Raw genomic sequence first — 18,122 nt, forward strand, 5'->3', positions numbered from 1 at the left:
GGATGATGGCGATGATTGAGAGGATGAGGAAGGAGGAAGGGGGGGATAAAAATAGCTCCTCCTGAGCTGGGAGGAGAGGAGTCAAAAAGCCATACGTGAGCAATAATAAGCAGAAATGAGTGAAGGAGGCTGGGGCAGGAAGGCAGATGGGTAGATCAGGAATGAAAGGGGGGGAGGAGGGGGCTTAATAGATCCACTCCCAGGACTGCTGGTAACCTATATAAACCCTGATGTAAGCTGGCGATGACAGGAGGCTATATGCTCTGACAACAAGTGCACTGCCACACCAGGCTGCTGCACAGTCAACAAATAAAATACCAAAAATATATTCCATTTCAAGGCGTGCGGTTAGAAAACTTACTTCTGTCTGGCATTTGGAAGAACAGGAGGACAATAAGGAGAGTCTGTTTCATCAGATTTAATTGAGATGTTGTCATCCACAAGCTCCAGTCCTCCCTCTGGTTCAGACATAATGAGGAACAAATACAGTTACTACAACAAAAACAGAGAAGTTGTGGGTACAGCACGGAGCCCCCCTCTCCACCTCTCCTCTCCCCCTCCGGGGATCGGACCCGCGCCAGCTGTGTCCAGCTGCGCCGCGGGGACACACAGGGGGCTTTGTTTACAGCCCCACGGGCAGGGACAAGCGAGGGTTAAAAGTGTCTCCGTGCGCGCGGAGAGCCAGCGTGAATTCCCACGGACGGGCTGTGAACGACAGACGGCCTCGGAGAGACAGGGGAGGTGGGGGAGACAGTGGGGAGAGAGACGGGGAGCAGCGGGACGGGCTGGCACAGACAGCCAACCAGGATGTGTGGAAAATTTCAAAACGCTGTCCGAGCCGAGCCGAGCCAAGTCAGCACACTCACACAACCTCTCCCCGCTCCACGAGAAAAGAAAAATAAAAGAGACACAAACGCGTTTTATCGTGTAATTCCCGGAATATAAAGAAAAAGAAAAAAACAAACAAACAAACGCGACCGAAAACAAAACACGGACGTGTGCAGGAGAAGGACCGAGGCAGCTCCGGGGTAATCACGGTCCACTCAGGGGAAACAAGCGAGTGAGGGTCCAAAAAAAAACAAAAAAAAAAACAAAGCCCACGTTTAAAGGTGGTCGGAAAGTACAACCCGGGTGTGTGTATGGGGGGGGGGGAGTCCGCCGCTTACCCAGATGAACCGGTTCCGCTCGGTCCACCGAAGAGGGCTCGCCGCTCGCTCTTCCGGGCTGCGCGCCGGGCGGGATCGGAGCTATGGAGACTGGAGAGCTGCGAGCCGAGAGCGCCGAACGTAAAGTGTGCGTCATTTCACCAGGATGCCGCTGAATGCGCGCAGCGATGCAGCCATCTTACTGAGGAGCGCCCCACCAGGTCAGCGCGCTCAGGGCTGGACCCGAACCCGAACCGAGACCTCGGAGCAGAAAAAAGCCACTCCTGTTTCTGCTCCGTGGATTTTCACATGGATGATATCTCAGGCGCCAAATGATCCAAATCTGCTCTACTAGTGACTACAAACTACACGGGAGGGGGAGTGCTGTTTAACTGACCACAATGTAAGGTGTTTTTTTTTCTTGTATGTGTTGGTACCTCTTAAAGATGTGGAGAAAAGTGAATAAAACCAAAACAATTAACTACACACAAAAAATCCAACCTGCCACTCTAGCTATAATCAGATTAGGCTTGTTTCAAACCTTGCCTGAACTGAATATAGTTTGTGTTTTCAATACATAATCAAAATATGTTTACCAAACTGTGGCAATGTTTTTTATTTACAAATGTGTGTGAAATCTGCAGTTTAAACAGTTAGCTCAGATACTCTGTTTCACTTGGTTGGATTTAACTTTAATCCAGAGGAAATAAGATATATTAGTGCTCAGGATTGTTTTCTGCCACTCTATTACCTTTACAAAGATTATACTTACAATTAAGTAGCACAGTCAGACTCCAACACTCCAGGTTGTTTTTATTTTTTGAAGTGTATTTCCCAGAAAGTTATTCTTGAATTTAAAGATTCTATCAGCAGCGAAGCATTTCTGCCATACGTAAATACTTATTCTACCACAGCTGTAATCTTTTTGACAGTAATGTCACGGCGCACGCCGAGAATTTTCCAATTACATATCTGTCACGTTGACTCAAGTTATTTGACGTGGGTGTCCACCCACTGCTGGAAAGAACCCACTTTTAAGTCTTTGACTCAAGCATCCTTCGGAGTTCCAAGTTCACCGTTCTCTTGTCAAAGTCTCACAGCTTTTTTCCATCTTCTCTGGTTTCGATTAGGTCAGTTAAAGCCCTCATCCTGACACCAGGTTTGCAGATCTCTTCTTGGTTTTCCGTGCAGCTTTGGAAAGCAAAACGACAACACTAAACTTTGCCACAAAAATCGAATAATCAAAGACAATCCACCCAGCTTCTTCTTAAACCTTTATTGAATCTCATTCTGTCAATATCAATGGCTGATTTCTGCTCCCTCCAGCAGCAAAATAAACAGATCTGATAGCGCCACCCTGTGGCGGCATATGGGTGTGTAATCCAACCAGTTCCGAGGAGTGTTTGCTCCAACACGGTCCAAATAATGTTGTTGTTTGTGGGAGAAGCCAGAACCTGAGCAAACAGCACTGAATTAGTTCAGTTTATGTATCTGGATAAATAAATATTTACAGACGATCTCCTGTGTACTCCAGAAAGAGTCTGGTGTTTAGTTTTTGTTCGCCACGAGCCCATAAAAATAATTTATATCCCCAACCCCTACCCCTCCCACATTACCGAGTTTACTGATTCTCAATGCGTACATTAGATTAGACCCAAGACCGTTAAAATATTAAATAAAATGTCACAAGTAATCTTCACATCTGAATAAAATCAATTGGTCGATGGATTAACGAGCGAGAAAAGAGAGCTGTTGGACCAGAAAGCCATTGGGTCAATAATGCATAGAGAAACCAACGGTGTGACTGGGAAGTGAGGCGCGGTTACAGTCTGGTCCAAAGGATTCAGTAGGGTTTGTTATGTCGCACAGACACAAACTGTTCAAGACAGTCAGGTAAGAACACCGTTTTTTTTTTTTAAAGGACTCCTTTATGGTAAGGAGTTACAGTACGCAGGCGGCCTTTGTGTGTGAGAACTTTCACAGAGGGACAAAAGAAACCTTAATGGCAGCCTCCTTGGAGTTCATCAGGTGGAGAGTGGTGACACGAGAGTAAACACCCGCTCCAGGTCGTCTCCCTGTGCTGGCTTGAAACCACAATCTGACAACGTGATGTGCATAACGACTGTCAGAGCTCGTCCTTCTCCATCTGCTGGAAAGCCTCCAGGTCTTCCCGCCAGTCAGCCAGCAGCTCGTCCACTGACTGTCTGCTCGAGTCTGTGTCGCCTTCGGGCTCCTTCGTTTTCGCCGAGTCTCTCTCCTCCTGTTTAGGCTGAGCCGAATCAGCCCGTGGATCGATGGGACCCTTTTCTTCTTGCGGCGCGGCGACAGGACTGACCTCCTCCTGTGTGGGGGACACCTCATCCAGCTGCACCGTGCTCACGTGCGACTGGCCGACCGGTTCACATGACGTGGGAGTCGTTGCTTCGGTTTGACAGTCCTCCTCTGCTTCTTGCACGTCTGCACCTGAAAAGGAAGCGGGGGCAGGATGAACAGCTATACATAAAAAAAAAAAAAGTACAAGGAACAAACGCACGAACACACACACAGTGGGCTCGTTTCCTCCTCCAGCCAGTAATCTACACATGCCTCCTGCTAGCCATTCCAGCTCAAAAATAGACCGGTTTTCATCGAGAGGCTGTCAACTATAACAGCATGGTGCTGATTGTGAGTCATGTTTCCCACAGCATAAAAAACCTTTCTCACATCGCTGCGCAAACCAAACTGAGACTCAACTGACAAACAGAATCTGGCAAAAAAAAAAAAAAAATCTAAAAATTAAAAATACACTGCGAATTTAAACAGATCTGGCAAGAACGAGTGACTATTCATCCTGTTTCTAAAAATGCAGCTGATTGTAGAGGAGTTAAAGGATGAGTGTGGGCTTTTTAGGCCACCACCAGAAGATTACACGCAGGACTGCGGCGAGTTTAAAGCTTTCACGGCTCAGGTACAAATGGGTACTTGATATCTGTTCGTGGTGCAGTGATGAGGTTTCGTAGCTAATTAATCAAAAGCATCTGCATGCAGCAATCAGAGTGCAGAGAAAATGGATCTGATAGTTCCTACTGTGCTGTTAGGAAGCTGATAATTAACCTCTTTAGGCTTATTTATATTACCTATTAATACCAGAAACTACACCTGCATGTAAGGTGCAAGTCTTCAACTCTCAAGTGTTGTTTTATGTTATAAAACACGAAGAGTTATAAAGTTAAAAACAACACTGTAATAGCACTACACTTTATCTAACTCAAACAGAATCCTGTGATTAGAAGGCAAAGCAGAAAAGACAAATGGAGGGATGCAAACATTAATAAACAGTAAGGGAAGAGAAATGATGCAAGCATTGAAAGTGGGACAAGAAGAGGATACTTACTGCCCTCAATCAGGATTCCAGGAAGAGTTTTACCTTTGAATATGGCCGCTGCTCATCCAAGGACAGGTGGTTAATAGAAAAGGAGGAGAAACCAAAGGAAAGAAACGCACAGTTATAGGGAATAAAAGGATTTGGAAAAAATAGTAAAAAGAACAAAGATGTGAAATCAACACTTCCACCACGTCTCAATTTGCCCGGATCCTTCCATCCGTTGTATATTTGATTAAAAAAAACACGAGACTTGGTGGAACAAGAGGTGGAAGGTCGGGATCAGAAGCAGGAATATGAGGGGACGCACCTCTGTCCCTGGCTTTGTCGCTCAGCAGCACCTCCACCTCTCTGTACTCCTTCAGCGCCTCCAGCAGGATGTTGCCCTCCTTGTGGAAGAGGAAGAGGAGCGGAAGGGTGACGTCGTCTGTGCTGCGTCCGTCTCCGGCCATCTGAAACAGGGGAGCCGTGTCGCTGCTGCTGCCCTCATTATCATCTGGAAGGAATGAAAAATATACACAAAAAAGATGTTAAAGCACCACAATTTAATAGACTGTTCGCACTGTGACTCCTGCCCTTTAATAAATCTTTATTACCGTTTTTAAGATTATTATAGTAGTTCAAACAGTTAATTTGTAGCTGTAATAAAATACATATATATACAAACATTTTTAAAAATTTTAAATAAATGTTCTGTTTAATTAATCGGTGATCATGTTGTGAGCAGGACCCTACTAGACTGAATGGCTTCCAGATAATCTAGTTATTGTGCACTAATCTTGTCACCGAGTAGTCATCTTCCGTTTTGTGTCGTTTGCTGTCTGCACTGACCGATGACTATGCCTCCGATGGCGCCGGCCTTCTGGATGTGGCGGGCCTTCTCGGCAAACATACACTGACCCCTCTGGAGCAAAGCGATGTGGCCCTGGACGTACTCGGCGTTGGTGATCTCCGAGCAGCCGCTGTAAGGCTCAGCCACGGTCACAAATCCTCGAACCTGCAACGCATGAGGAAGAAACCCGAGCGTTTTTTAGAACACACTCTGTTCCCTGGTGTTGGATTCTGGTTTTGAGAGGATATTTAAGACTTCATTTTTATCGTTTTCAGAGCTACAAAACCCGACTCACCCCTGTGGCACTTTTGGACAGGTCTGTGCCAAACTGTGCTGGTCCTGCGGTCAGCACAACCCTGCCAAAGAACGGATGCGAGACGATCTGGATGGCTCTGGGAGGCAGCTGCTCTTTCTGCTGCTGGCTGGACAGCTCCATCATCTCCTGCATGAACCGCACGCCATCCTCTGCTGCTACGGCGCTCACCGCCTGGGTGCAGGTGGGACAGAGAGGGAGAGGGGTGAGCTTTTTAAAAGGCCTGAAATAATGCAGAGGTGTGACCAAAATAAAATCAGTCTTAAGTCTAAACTTAAGAATAATGATTTTAAACATGCAACCATTTGGATCGTATTTTATAAGAGTCCTCCACTTTCTGTGTATTCTTGCTGCGGTGTTAACCTGTGTAGCGTGCTGGACCAGCTGCACCCTGCCGTCTTTCAGGTGGATGAGGCTGACTCCCATTCTCCTTAGCAGCTCCAGATGTTCGGGGTTGTTTGCCATGAAGTCCTGAGCCCTGAGAGGAGGACGGCCCATCCCAGGCTCCCTGAGGGGAGGCAAACGATAAATGAGAAATGGCAAATATAGCATATTTTATACAAAACCTTTCCAACAAGAAGAAACAGAAGAGATGCAGCTGTTACAAACATCAGATTAAAAAGCTCAGATTGACGACCTGGTTGAACCCGTATGTGTGCAGACCTGTAAGGGGCAGGGCGCGGGCAGCTCTTATCAACGGCACTACGGATCGGCTCCCTCAGGTTACGAGGAAAGGCCGGGTCAGGAAACAGGAGTCGGGTGTTAGGACAAGTCCAATCAAAGTTGGAGTCGTCCAGCTCCTCATCTGCCTGAAGTGTGAGACCGGATTTTTATCGTTACCTGGAAGACCTAAATACTTTAATCGCATTTAAAAGACTTTAAATACGCTGAAATCAGAATAATTACAGTTCTGTTTGAGGTAGGGGTTGAGGAGTAAGGGGCTGTGGAGAGAGACAGAGGCAGTAGGTGCGCCTCAGTTGTGAAGACGTAGTCCTCCACGTCAAAAGGAAGGTCCTCTGCTTCAGCGAACAGCAGGAAGAGGTATTTAAACATCTCAGCGAGGAAGAAGGAGTCCATGCTGAAACAAAGAGAAAACATGTACAAATGTGGAGCAAAATATAACTATTAGTACTACAGCTTTTTTGTTTTTCAATGGTCACTACGAGCGTATGTGTTTGTTTGATTTCAAAGGACTGACGAGTTCCTAAAACTATTTCCTGATCACTATTTTTACAGTGAATGTTGTTAAAAAATAGGTTTTCTTTCCGCATAATCTGAATTTCCATTTCAGGTCTTGACATTAAATGAACTAACTGCAGTTTACCTTAAAATACATTTACTTTTAATGTGCTTTTTGTTCTAAATCTATGAAAAGGTTTGGGGAAAATAAGTGGTATACTCATCCGATAATACCTGATTTTATTTTTTCAGTATCATAATACACCCTTCATAAATTTAGTATAAATCAGTTTTGGTTACCTTGCCACTCCAAATATCAAGAACAAGTACGTTTAAATGTTGTAACTTCTTGAATGCAGTCAGTCTCCTGTTGTTGAACAAACACAGAGCTGGTTTTTGGGTTTTTTTCTTCTACTGACCGGTCCTCGTGACTCCCCGTGCGGACGTCCTTCATGGCAGCGAAGCCGCAGGGCACACGAGCGAAGCGATTGAGGTTGTCCAGGATGGTGCGACCTGCCTCCAGGTAGTAAGGGTCTCCTGTGGCCTGGAGGGATGAGAGGGCAGAAAGGTGACCGTGACAAACGGTGACACATCGCCTACGAAGCGGGGCTCCGGTGGAGCGTGACAAACTCAAAGAGAGATGGTTTCAGACACAAGATCAGTCGGTAGGAACAAATGCTTTCGATGTTTGGACAGGAGTTGCTTAATTACTGGGAAAACTTGATATTTCTGACAAGCAGAGTCAATTCCAAAGCACTTTCACTACAAAAATAAATGTTTAAAAATGGGAAACGGCATCTTTAAGTGATTTTTGGCAACGTACATTTTTATGCCTCTGTGCTGTGGCGGTGAAAAGGAAACTTGTGCATTATGTTGTTTGCTTGACAAATTACCTTATAGAGGAAATAGGTGCTCTCTGCAAACTCAGGCCTCAGGGGATGTTGAGCCCAGTGTACCCTGAAATCAGTAGTGAAGGCCTGAGGACGGACAAAGAAGGGCAAAGCAGTCAGCACGCAATCAGGAGAATAACACATGTAGACTGTTTCTTTCCAAACAGCTCGATCACGTTCAAATTCCAACACGTTTCATTTGAGCTGCAGGTTTAAATCCCGCACAGTCAGTCTGATTACCTCTGGGAGGAAGTTGTGTTTTTTGGTGACTTGGTACAACATTTCGTGGGTCTCGATCGCAGGACGGATGTCTCCCTTTAACACCTGAGACGGAAACATGCGCAAAAGGTAATGAAACATCTGAAGGGCCAGTAAAGGCAGTAAATCCGTCACATCACACGTCGCCCGATCGGACCTGAAGTCCAGGGAAGAAGGCCAGCAGGGAGTCCATCCAGGTGCGAGCAGGAAGCAAAGGTTTGTGGATGTGGACGTCCAGCAGCAGAGGAGGCTGGCTGATATACTTCATTATGGATGCATAGTGCTGCACAGGACAGATGGGGGATAAATACAACAAAGCAGAGATTTTTTTTTCTTTATTTTAGACACATGATCAAGCTTTTATAAGCCAGAGAACCTAATGCACCTGAAAACTTGACTTCAAGCTTTCAGTGGCATTTCTTAACCTTATTAAATATTTACTGCAAAGTAAGAAGCAATCAATAACTAATTTATTATTCATTAAGAGCTTAACGCTGGAAAATTGAGACGGTTTGATCAGACATGACAAATATATCTGAAACCAGATTTAAATTGTAAAAGATTTCTAATTTTTCCCCACTCTGTTGAACGTGATAAAAAGCTGATTAAGAGATGTTTTGCGGGCCTTAAAATGTTATTATGAAGACAGGGAGCATCAAATTATTCCGCAGTGTGTGTGTGTGTGTGTGTGTGTGTGTGGCCTCACAGTATTGAACCGCTGCAGAAACTCGTCATCTCCCAGGAGGACGTAGGCCTTTAGCAGGTATTCATAATACGAGTCGATTCCTGCTCCAACTCCACTGTCTGGAAGCGTCAGAATAATTCGTCACCACATGGCGAAACAAACCAGAGGACGCGGGGTTCTGTTTGCGCCCCTTCACCTCCCTAAATCGTTCCCTCCCCGCCTCCCCTCTCACCTCTTCGGACCCACTCCCCCGAGTGGATGTTGATGGTGGTGCCGACCAGATTGCTGTTTCTCTGTCGTTTCTCCCACAGAAAGTCCAGGGCTCTCCGGGCGTGCTCCTGTGTGTGTGTGTGAAGAAGGGAGCATTATTGATTTAAAACCTGATAATCAATCGGTCTGCATTAGTTCTCCTCTGTGGATGGATTGCTGACAGACTCTGTGGCTGCTCAGCAGAAGGAAATGAATATTTTTCTCTTACGATTTTAAACAATTTCCACACACTTCTTCGAATTAAGACCGATAAAACCAACTTGCTTTCTCAACTCACTGAACACTCAGCGTTATCAGTAACACAGCCTTTTTCTGGCTTCTGTATCACAAGTGTAAATATTTCCTGTGAAAAAAAACATCTGCATTTAAGCAAACAGTAGCTGCAATCAAAAAAAATGACTTCAGGAGACATAAATGTAAGAAAAAAAATGTATTTAAAGCATCCAGCCCATCTCTTTGTGTCCACGCCACATAAATATAATTATAGTTTTATTATTTTGATTACTTATGTGATTTTGTCTCTCTTTATGTAATATCCACATGCCAAAGGTTGCAGGAAAAATAAACTTGTTTGGTTAATAATAGCACATACATACATATAAGCAGAATTAAAGCGCTCACATTAATACACATTGCTCCTTTTTAGGTCAAATACGTAAAAATATAATGTTAAAAGACATGACTCGTGTTAGATCTGCACATACAGGTTCTTCAAGGCAAAAGGAAGGTGGCAAGATACAGATTCATCTTTTTAAATATTTGACCAAGTGGCAGTAAACCTGTATGTGCTCGTAATATTAAACAGTGAGATAACAAAGTACGCCGAGTGAGCCATAAAAGGTGATTTACAACAAGCAAACATTACTTTTTAATTTGGAGTCATCTTTGAAATGACTGTTAATTCAAAAAAAAAACTAAGCTGTTTTAATTTGTGGTTTCATGATGTGACATGAGACACCAAATGCTATCAAAGCAGGAAGTCCGCTTCTTCCCAGACTTTCTCATCACTTCAAAGAGGAGAACACTTCCTCGTCTGCCACCGTTCTCACCTTAAAATACCATCCTGCATTTATAATACACCCAGGAACCTGTTCCACCTGTCTATAAATGGATTTAGCACTTCATGTGTATGCCAGAGTCTCCCACTTGTTCCTCATTTGTAACATGCTTCAGATAAAAGTTTGTTAAAAGATTAAATATAAATGTAAGTGCATTATTTAAAAATGACTTATTTAAAGACAACAAAACCACCGACTTTATATGCATTATCATTCATTTATTTCATCCGAACAAATGCCATTTCTCATCACTCATAGTTCTGTAAGTATTTAACCTAGCACACCTTCGATTTGTGAGAATAAATAAAACGCACGGCAGGAACTCATCCAAGCACAGAAACACCATAAGGTTTTAACAGATTTAGGCCCAAAACAACAAAAAAAACCTTCATGCAGTGAGGAGACAGTTCTCCACAACTGTGCTGCTTTGTGTGGCAACTTGAATGAACAGGAAGGACTTGATTATCGACAGAAAAGACTCTCGCTGCAGCTGACAGCCATCGAGCAGCGTCCTGTGTGTCGTTACGAAAAGTCATGGGTTGGAAGATTTTCTCATTTAAAACGAGGCTGCAAAGACAGACGAGCGACATCTCTGCCATGCGAATGCTGGTGGGAACTTCGTAAACAAGTTCTTGTCAGCGGATTATTTCGTAAGGTCTGTGTGCGTAGTTCCAAGAAATGAGAATTAAAAACGATGGAAAACTGACCCAGATCTCACATTCAGAAGACTGATGGCAGTATTATTCGTATCGCCTTTCACAACGGAGGGACGTCAAATATAAGAAACTACAAACCTGATCCAAAGAAACCCGAGTAACTTTCAGGATGTGGCTCTTTGGTACTGCCTGTGCAAATACGTGCAGGCTTGAACTATATAACATCTTTTTGAAAGACTGGGAAAGTAAACTAGTCAAAAACATCCTTAGATAAACTCTAACCCTAACTCTGTTTGATGATTTGTCGCAGTTTTCCTTCCAGAAATTAACAAACATTAAATTATTCTTCATTACAGAGACAGCAGCTCTGTTTTCAGAGCTGGATGAATAAATCAAATTGTGTATAAAACACATTTAATAACATTGTAAATGTATGTGCATCGGATTAGAGAATACCTCAAACACAGGGTCCCCAGTGAAGCGACTTAAGGCAGCAAACTCCAGGATCATGGTTCCTGCACACGCAGTGCAAGTGTCCGTTTCTGTGCCCGTTCGTGTCTCAGGACCCATGACGCCATGTTTCAAGTTGACCTTGCAAGCAGAGGGAAAAGAAAAAAAAGAAAACATTAAACATCTGATTTGCAAACCTCTTCAGATTAAAAGCTTTAACAGCTGCGAGCAGAGCGGCGAAGCAGAGAATGGAAACATGAAGTTTTGATCTGACAGAACAAGCAAATACAAATAACGGGTTTTTATGCTGAAAAAAAAAAAGAAGCCTTCTACAGGACAATAGAGATGGAACATTTTAACAAGCAGATGGATCTTTGTGTTCGATGATCCTTCTTACTAAACATCTGCTTTAACAGCCTACGTGAGGCGTTATCATCCTGCAATCAGGATAAGAGCCTTTTCTGCTTTTCACACCAAATATTCTTGGTATTCCAAAGCATGCAATTATAAAAAATTGAGACATTCAAAATGGATTACTGCAAACGTGTGTCTGCCTCACCCTGGGATAAGGCAGGCCGCTGCTGGTGTTGAAGGCTGGTAGCAGGCGGAGTCCCAGGTCTTTGGCCATATGCAGGAGCTCATCCTGGTACCACTGCATGTGCTGCCGGCCCTCCTTCAGCATCACAGCCATGGAATGACCCCCCAGCAGACCCCTGAACACACACACAACACAATTAAGTACAATCCAATCCCATGACTAATATATTGTATTTTACGCTTTTGGGCTTCAGTTGGTTTGGTTGCAGTCCCGTCTCACCCGAGGACTCGAATGTTGGTTTCGAAGACTGACACCACGATGTCGTTGTCCAGCCGCACGTCGGACAGGACTCTCCTCACCGCAGCCTCAAACTCTGTTGTCTTATTTAATAGCTAGAAGGAAGAGACAGCGCCGAGAAGGCTTTCAGTTCAACAGCGAAGGAGAATACGTGTGGCTAATGATCTGAAAAATGCTCTTTACATTTTAAAGAATAAAATGCCACTGTTGTATATTTATAATCAGCGGATAATTTTAAACCACACCCATTCACTACGGTCTTACTGTAAAAGAAGCAAATGTCAACAGTATAAAGCATAATACTCACCACCAAAGTATCCAAAGTGTCTATGAGGGTCAGAGAAAACCTGGCAGAAACAGTCAAATATATTACAAATTTATTTCACACAACATGTTGAGATTAAGTAGGAAATGAAAGAATAAAAGTTAAAACAGCCTGATTACAGACCAGAGTTAAAAACTGGTGCCTAGGTTAGACCGGACTCTGATATTATGAATTATTTTCATGCAAAAAAAGAAAAACAACTCATTCACCTATTTAACCCCAGCAGAGTTAGTTAACTATTCTAAATGTCTCTTAGCAGACTTTTCCCCTCTTTTCCCCGCATGCTCTGAAACATCATTTCTAGTCACCTTTAAATGCTCATCTTTATTGTGTAAAGTACTTCTGAATTATGTTTTTAATTTGATATATGAATAGGCCTTTTCATTCAAGGGAAATGTCTGGAAAAAAAATGATTGAAACTATGTTTTTAAGCATCTAAAATTTAGCTATTTATTCAATGACATGCACGAGCAAACAATCAAACCCTGTGTGCCAATATTTGTCTCATAATTTCCAAACACAACTCAAGCTGTGATGTAACATCCAGGTGATTTGCTACTTACTTGCCGAGTGCGTCGTCCACGTCTCCTCGACTGGGTTCGAGCCCGCGCACTCGTCCTCTGCAAGTTAGAGGCATCAGCTCATCTGCTGGGTATGCATGGTCCTGGGATAAACACAAACACACTTTTGACACCACGGTACCCGCCGATGTTTCTTGTGTAAAATGTTTGAATCAGTCTGATTGAGGGGAATAACACACGAATCCTCATGGCTTCATGGCTGCTCACAAATAACATAAGCTGGACACAGATACAAATACCACTACAGCAGCTTTGTAGACTTGTAACATGATTGCGTGAAGATGGAAAACTTACCATATAATTCTGATAGGCATGGTCAAACATTTCAACCACTTGATTCCTTTGATAAAAGAACAAGGACACAAATACAGGTTAGTGAAATGCTCCTCTCAGTTTACTCTCCAGGTGTTCGTTCTTTAACTTACCTCAACTTTAGCTTCTCCTCTCTTCTCATGGGCTTCCCGGAGCTGCATAATGCTCCAAACAGCATCAGTAAGAACAAGACAGGCGACATGGTGGTTGCGTTGAGAGGATCGCAGCGACGTGTGTGCGTAACCACAGCTTACAGTGTGTCACTGCGCGAATGTTTGGCCATGACGACTGCCCTAACCGAACAACTAGAGAGCACACACAGACACCTTCCCATCGACACAAACAGCTGAGGTCATGTTTAAAAGCTTCTGCGGCTCTGACTACAAGATACCAGATAATATCAATGTCCTAGTTTGCTGCTGGGCTATCTGTGCTGAACTGAGACAGAATAGATTGTCATAGTGTGAACACACCGACAACTAAGAAGTGCAAACACAAGCTAGGAAGGAATGTTGTCGTTTCAAGTAAGAAGATGTGCAGGGGGAAAAAAAGTTGTAGTGCAAACTCTGCTCCACGTCCTGTTGGCAGGTCGGTGCGGCGCTCCTGTTTACCTTTCCAAGCTGTCACCTGAACCCACGAGACACGTTCACAGCAAAAGTTACCTGCCTTCAAGGGAGAAAAAAAATGCCTCTGATAAAGAAATCCAAACATGTAAGAAGAACTAGAAAAAAATCTTGTTTATAGGGTGTCTCTTCACGGTTCGGTGAATAAGTAGTCCCCACAGGCCAGCGGTATAAAACCATTAAGAGTCCATCGTGTCTCACTTCATCTTTACTTACAACAAACACTCCCCTGCAACGAATTAAAACCAAAATCAAGACAACGTCACTTTGAAGATAATGTCCTTAAGAGCTTCCATTGCCACTCCGAACGCCTCCAGATACAAGTTAATTATTTCCTCCGCTTGAGTTTGCCTCTTTCGTCAGCTAGTTAGACAGCAACCGAACGAGCATTTAGCCAGCTATGCTATGTTTAGCCGGGCTAATGACAGCACCTAGCTGTGAAACATGAAATAAATTAAAAACAAGAGTCTTCATTGATGTAAAGCAAAACTGACCCCTCTAGCTCTTCTGTCATTATGGGTTATGAAATGTATATAGTCCCCGTACATTAACGTTTCGCCGAGAAAGAAGCTCATACTAACCGGATACCGCTGGGTGGAAACGTCAACAACATCCGCTTCCTGGCTGAAGCGTGGGTAAATTTTTCCTGAGCTTGGACTCTCAGGCATATTTTTTTTCTTACTTAAGTTGTAACCGTATTTACCATGCTAAGCATAAAAACACTTGTACCTAGTAAGTTTTTTGTGGTTTGTTTATAGGGTTTCACGGTTTGCTTTAAATACAAGCAACTCAATGTAAGTTGAACCTGAAAACCGAGTTAACGAAAAAATAACCCATCTACATTCGTGTCTCCTTTAAGAACCGCTCGGAAATGTTGCTATCCACCCCAGCAGTTCAACCAAGAGCGTATTTTTGACATTATAAATATTACTCTTTTGAGACAGACACATCAAGTATTTTTCTGTTTTTCACACTTTAAACCAAGCGTGAAACCAAGATTATTATTTATGTGAATTGAAGCATTTTTCAGTTTGTTTTCAACTTTATTCAAAACTCTTTGTGAAACTGTAGCTTCAATATCCTGACAACAATTAAAGACAGCATTGGCAATTTATAAAATAAAATTTAAAAATGTCTATATGTGGTGCAAAATACACCTTAAATGGGATGAGATTACAGAGAGCGAGTGAATTTAAAGTAAAAATTCATATATTAAAAAATCCGAGTTCATGTATGTTTATTTTTGAGTTTTTTAAACATTTAACTACATTTCCCTTGGTGCTCCGCGGTGTCATGTTGACGTCTTGATGGTTTCACATGATCAACCAGACAGTTGCTGAGTATGCAGTATTTGTTAGAACAAAACCCAAGTTCTTACCCCCAAATAAAACTGTATGCAGAACACACAGGGGAAAAGACGTACTAAAAGGTATGGTGGGACCTACATCTAGATAAACTTTTGACGGCTATTATAATGTTCCTTTATCATAATTAGGTTGCTGAATAAGTATCCGGTATTGCTATGTTTTTGCGATTTTATCAAACTAGTCTATACCTACTGTTTTTGTTACTTTCCGATGCCTATAGTTAAGCATATGTGATTTTTTTAAGGTATAAAATATTCAAGTTCAAGATTTAGTTTAAATAAAACCCAGATTTATTTTTTAATTCTCCACACATTAAAACACTTTTATTTAAAATTAAAAGAGTAAAATAAAAAAGTTTTTTACGTTGCTCCCTAAACGCTCCAGCGCTGTGGAAGTCGTCCTGTTGCGCATGCGTACTTCTCTTAGCACCTTTCGCGATGTGTTTTTTTATTACCGCAGACGCCGGTCCAAGCGGGGAGACTTCTTCTTGCTCCTGGTTCTTGAAGTCAAGAACTTGTGCGGTTTTTCCGTTTAATAAGTCGGACCTGGGAATGACGTGACAGCCAGCTCGACCGTGTTTCATTTGCAAGTCAGAAAACTTGTAGGATTTCTTCCTTCCTTGCCTCGCTCCGCGACCAGACAACCCATTATTAGCTAGCTGATAACGAAATGCCTCTCAGCATTTTTTGCGTCTAGACATCATGTAGCAACATGCTCACTGATAGAGGCTGTACAATACTGTGTGTACGACTAATGTAATGCGATACCAACTGACCCGAGTGCTAAAAAATCGTTTTAAAAATGAAGATGTCGGCATTGTTCACGCTTGGCAGCAGCCATCTTAGATTTTCAGGTCGGGGCTCTTTGTACTTATTTACCTGTAGGAAGCAGTGTTTTTGTAAGTTTCGCAAGCTGTTTGACGTAACAGTGAAAGTTCTAGTTATGTAGGTCTTTTGTTTCTGTCTCCTGTCGTGCTGTCTTTATTTATTTGCCTTTAATTTCTTGTGTTCGAGCAGCATTGTCCATCATGGCTCCAGCGGCTGACGCCAAGTTGACCGGGCTCGTTGCGGCCACATTTACTCCGTTCACCACACAGGGGTGAGGACCTCTTCTGAGGCGGTTTTTACTTTTTTTTTTTTTCCTTCTTTGTCGTTTTGGTCCTGTTCTTTCTGGCTTTCATCGACGCTAATGTGAAGCGCAACCAATGTGTGATGAGTGAGAGTGATGTTCTGACACCAGAATGAAGTTTACAAAGTTATTTATTGTTGCTTTGTTTTTTAAGTCCAACGTGTGAAACCATATTTTTCCCTATTTATCCAAAAACAGTGACATCAACCTGCCAGTTATTGGACCTTACATTGACTATTTGATTGAGCAGCAAGGTGTAAAAGGCATATTTGGTAAGTTTATAAGTAGATTTCCACCTTCATGAACTCTTATATTGCTTGTTGTTTTAGACACGTAGTTGGTATGTTGCTTATCTGTCGTTAACCTTACACTTTTTACAACTTTGATCAAAGTTTCTCATAACCTTCCAAACAAAACCCATCAGCTACGACTACTTCTGCAAATGTGGGATAACACTTGGTTCAAACCACCGAGTACAGAGTCAAATCAAATTTGAAACTGCTTGCTAATGGCATATTTTTTTACCGTAATTGTTACAAGAGATGAAGCCGTTTGCGATAAATGGATGAGTAGCATAACGTGTTATCACTTTAAGTGGTTAATTCGCAGCGCTCGTCTTTGCCAAGGTTATTTTGTGAGTCAGAAGCTGAAAACTTTAGGTTACTTTCGTAACCCCGGTTCTCTGAGTAGCATGAGTAAGTGTCTCACATTGGGAACGCCTATGGCGAGACCTCATCAGAAGCTCCTATTACATTACGCCAGCCAGGATTGGCTGGAGATACACTCGTCAGCGTCAGAGAGGGCAGAGTCCCTCCCCCTATAAATAGGGCTGACGCTGCACTGAGACTTTATTCAAAAACGTTCACCTCTTCCTCGCAACGTCAGAGCAAGGAGGGTGATCTGGTGAGACACTCACTCATGCTACTCAGAGAACCGGGGTTACGAAAGTAACCTAAAGTTCTCTTTCATAGCATTCGTTTCGTGTCTCACATTGGGAACGAAAAATACTGACTCCCGTATTGCTCAGCAGAACACACATTATGTGCCAAATATTTTATTTACCAGCCACAGGTACTCCTAGTGCATGGTGCTTACACTGAGTACTGAATGAGCCAGTGACGATGCTGTAACATCAAGCTTGTAGAACCGAGCGAATGTGTGAGAGGAGGCCCAGCTTGCTGCGGCACAAATTTCCTGCAGGGACACCCCTCTCAGCAAGGCCCATGAAGAGCTTAAGCCCCTTGTAGAATGGGCCCGCAGCCCTTCTGGAGGCTGAAGCCCTTTTGACGTATAGGCTAAAGAAATTGCAGCAGTGATCCAGTGGGCAAGTTGCTGTTTGGACACTGGTTTACCATAATGGTTCTTAGCCCAAGAGACAAACAACTGGTCACTTTTCCTGACCTGCTTTGTTTTATCTAGATAGATATCCAAAGCACGCACAGGGCAAAGGTTGTGTAGCTTCTCCTCCTCCTGTGAGGGGAAAGGAGGGGGATAAAAAGCCACTAACTCAATTGGTGAATACGACCCCAACACTTTAGGCTCAAAGGCAGGGTTGGGGAGCAAAACCACCTTAGTTTTGTCCGGAGAAAACTTTGTACAACACGAGTGGACAGACAGAGCGTGGATTTCACCCACACGCTTTGTAGAGACCAAAGCCAACAGAAGTGCTGTTTTTAAAGTTACAAATTTTAATTCCACTCGATCCAGAGGCTCGAAGGGGGGGGCAGCCAGTGCATCCAGCACCAGGGGTAAATCCCATGATGGTGCCATGGGTCTCGAGACAGGGAGCTTCCTGCGAGCTCCTCGCATAAACCGGCCCACTAAGGGATGCTGGCCTGCAGTTTTTCCCTCAAA

At 43.3% G+C, this 18,122-nt stretch overlaps 3 protein-coding genes and 1 long non-coding RNA gene across 10 annotated transcripts in view; 2 read left to right on the forward strand and 2 right to left on the reverse strand.

Moving 5' to 3' along the window:
• The window catches only part of zgc:92140 (uncharacterized protein LOC447854 homolog), a 26,831-nt gene extending 25,528 nt beyond the window's left edge, over positions 1–1,303 (reverse strand). Inside the window, exon 1 of the mRNA XM_017407208.3 lies at positions 1,167–1,303. The gene's annotated coding sequence lies outside the window, so the exon portion shown is untranslated. The remainder of the gene's footprint in view (positions 1–1,166) is intronic.
• Positions 1,304–1,411: 108 nt separating this feature from the next.
• LOC119616775 lies at positions 1,412–7,331 on the forward strand. Its single transcript, XR_005232803.1, has 2 exons — positions 1,412–1,548; positions 5,614–7,331. It is a non-coding gene; the product is annotated as an uncharacterized LOC119616775 (long non-coding RNA).
• On the reverse strand, positions 2,407–14,476 carry edem3 (ER degradation enhancer, mannosidase alpha-like 3). 3 transcript variants are annotated; one of them, XM_037974150.1, is made up of 21 exons: positions 13,264–14,476; positions 13,133–13,178; positions 12,821–12,921; positions 12,240–12,279; positions 11,915–12,027; positions 11,657–11,810; positions 11,104–11,238; positions 8,896–9,001; positions 8,685–8,782; positions 8,136–8,261; positions 7,961–8,044; positions 7,724–7,807; positions 7,250–7,374; positions 6,558–6,729; positions 6,315–6,460; positions 6,015–6,159; positions 5,634–5,825; positions 5,338–5,503; positions 4,817–5,002; positions 4,552–4,566; positions 2,407–3,608 (listed from the first exon to the last, which is right to left on the reverse strand). In XM_037974150.1, exons 1-21 carry the CDS (start codon positions 13,350–13,352, stop codon positions 3,271–3,273), a joined length of 2,661 nt encoding a protein of 886 aa, XP_037830078.1. In that variant the 5' UTR covers positions 13,353–14,476; the 3' UTR covers positions 2,407–3,270. The 3 variants fall into 3 exon arrangements, with proteins under 3 accessions (XP_037830078.1, XP_017262693.1, XP_017262696.1); XM_017407204.3 differs by having other exon boundaries at positions 4,519–4,566; XM_017407207.3 differs by lacking the exon at positions 4,552–4,566 and having other exon boundaries at positions 13,264–14,471.
• Positions 14,477–15,093: 617 nt separating this feature from the next.
• The window catches only part of npl (N-acetylneuraminate pyruvate lyase (dihydrodipicolinate synthase)), a 19,625-nt gene continuing 16,596 nt past the window's right edge, over positions 15,094–18,122 (forward strand). Inside the window, exons 1-3 of one of the 5 annotated variants that reach the window (XM_017406851.3) lie at positions 15,094–15,202; positions 16,157–16,238; positions 16,467–16,540. In XM_017406851.3, the coding sequence (XP_017262340.3) occupies positions 16,168–16,238; positions 16,467–16,540 (145 nt within the window). In that variant the 5' untranslated portion in view covers positions 15,094–15,202; positions 16,157–16,167. Of the gene's footprint in view, positions 15,203–15,559; positions 15,742–15,785; positions 16,039–16,156; positions 16,239–16,466; positions 16,541–18,122 lie in introns of those variants that run through there. The other 4 variants (XM_017406856.3, XM_017406854.3, XM_017406853.3 and 1 more) reach the window with 4 other exon arrangements.

The sequence above is a fragment of the Kryptolebias marmoratus genome, linkage group LG24 (genome assembly GCF_001649575.2).
Source record: "Kryptolebias marmoratus isolate JLee-2015 linkage group LG24, ASM164957v2, whole genome shotgun sequence".
Classification (NCBI taxonomy): Eukaryota; Metazoa; Chordata; class Actinopteri; order Cyprinodontiformes; family Rivulidae; genus Kryptolebias; species Kryptolebias marmoratus.

Excerpts from the sequence above, each read along its gene's own strand:
- edem3 (XM_017407204.3), bottom strand. The coding sequence starts at position 13,352 with ATGTCGCCTGTCTTGTTCTTACTGATGCTGTTTGGAGCATTATGCAGC. Across the intron at positions 11,811-11,914 it reads ACCAACATTCGAGTCCTCGG|GGGTCTGCTGGGGGGTCATT; the intron begins GTGAGACGGGAC and ends GTGTGTGTTCAG. Across the intron at positions 3,609-4,518 it reads TGGAATCCTGATTGAGGGCA|GTGCAGACGTGCAAGAAGCA; the intron begins GTAAGTATCCTC and ends CTTCCTTTTCAG.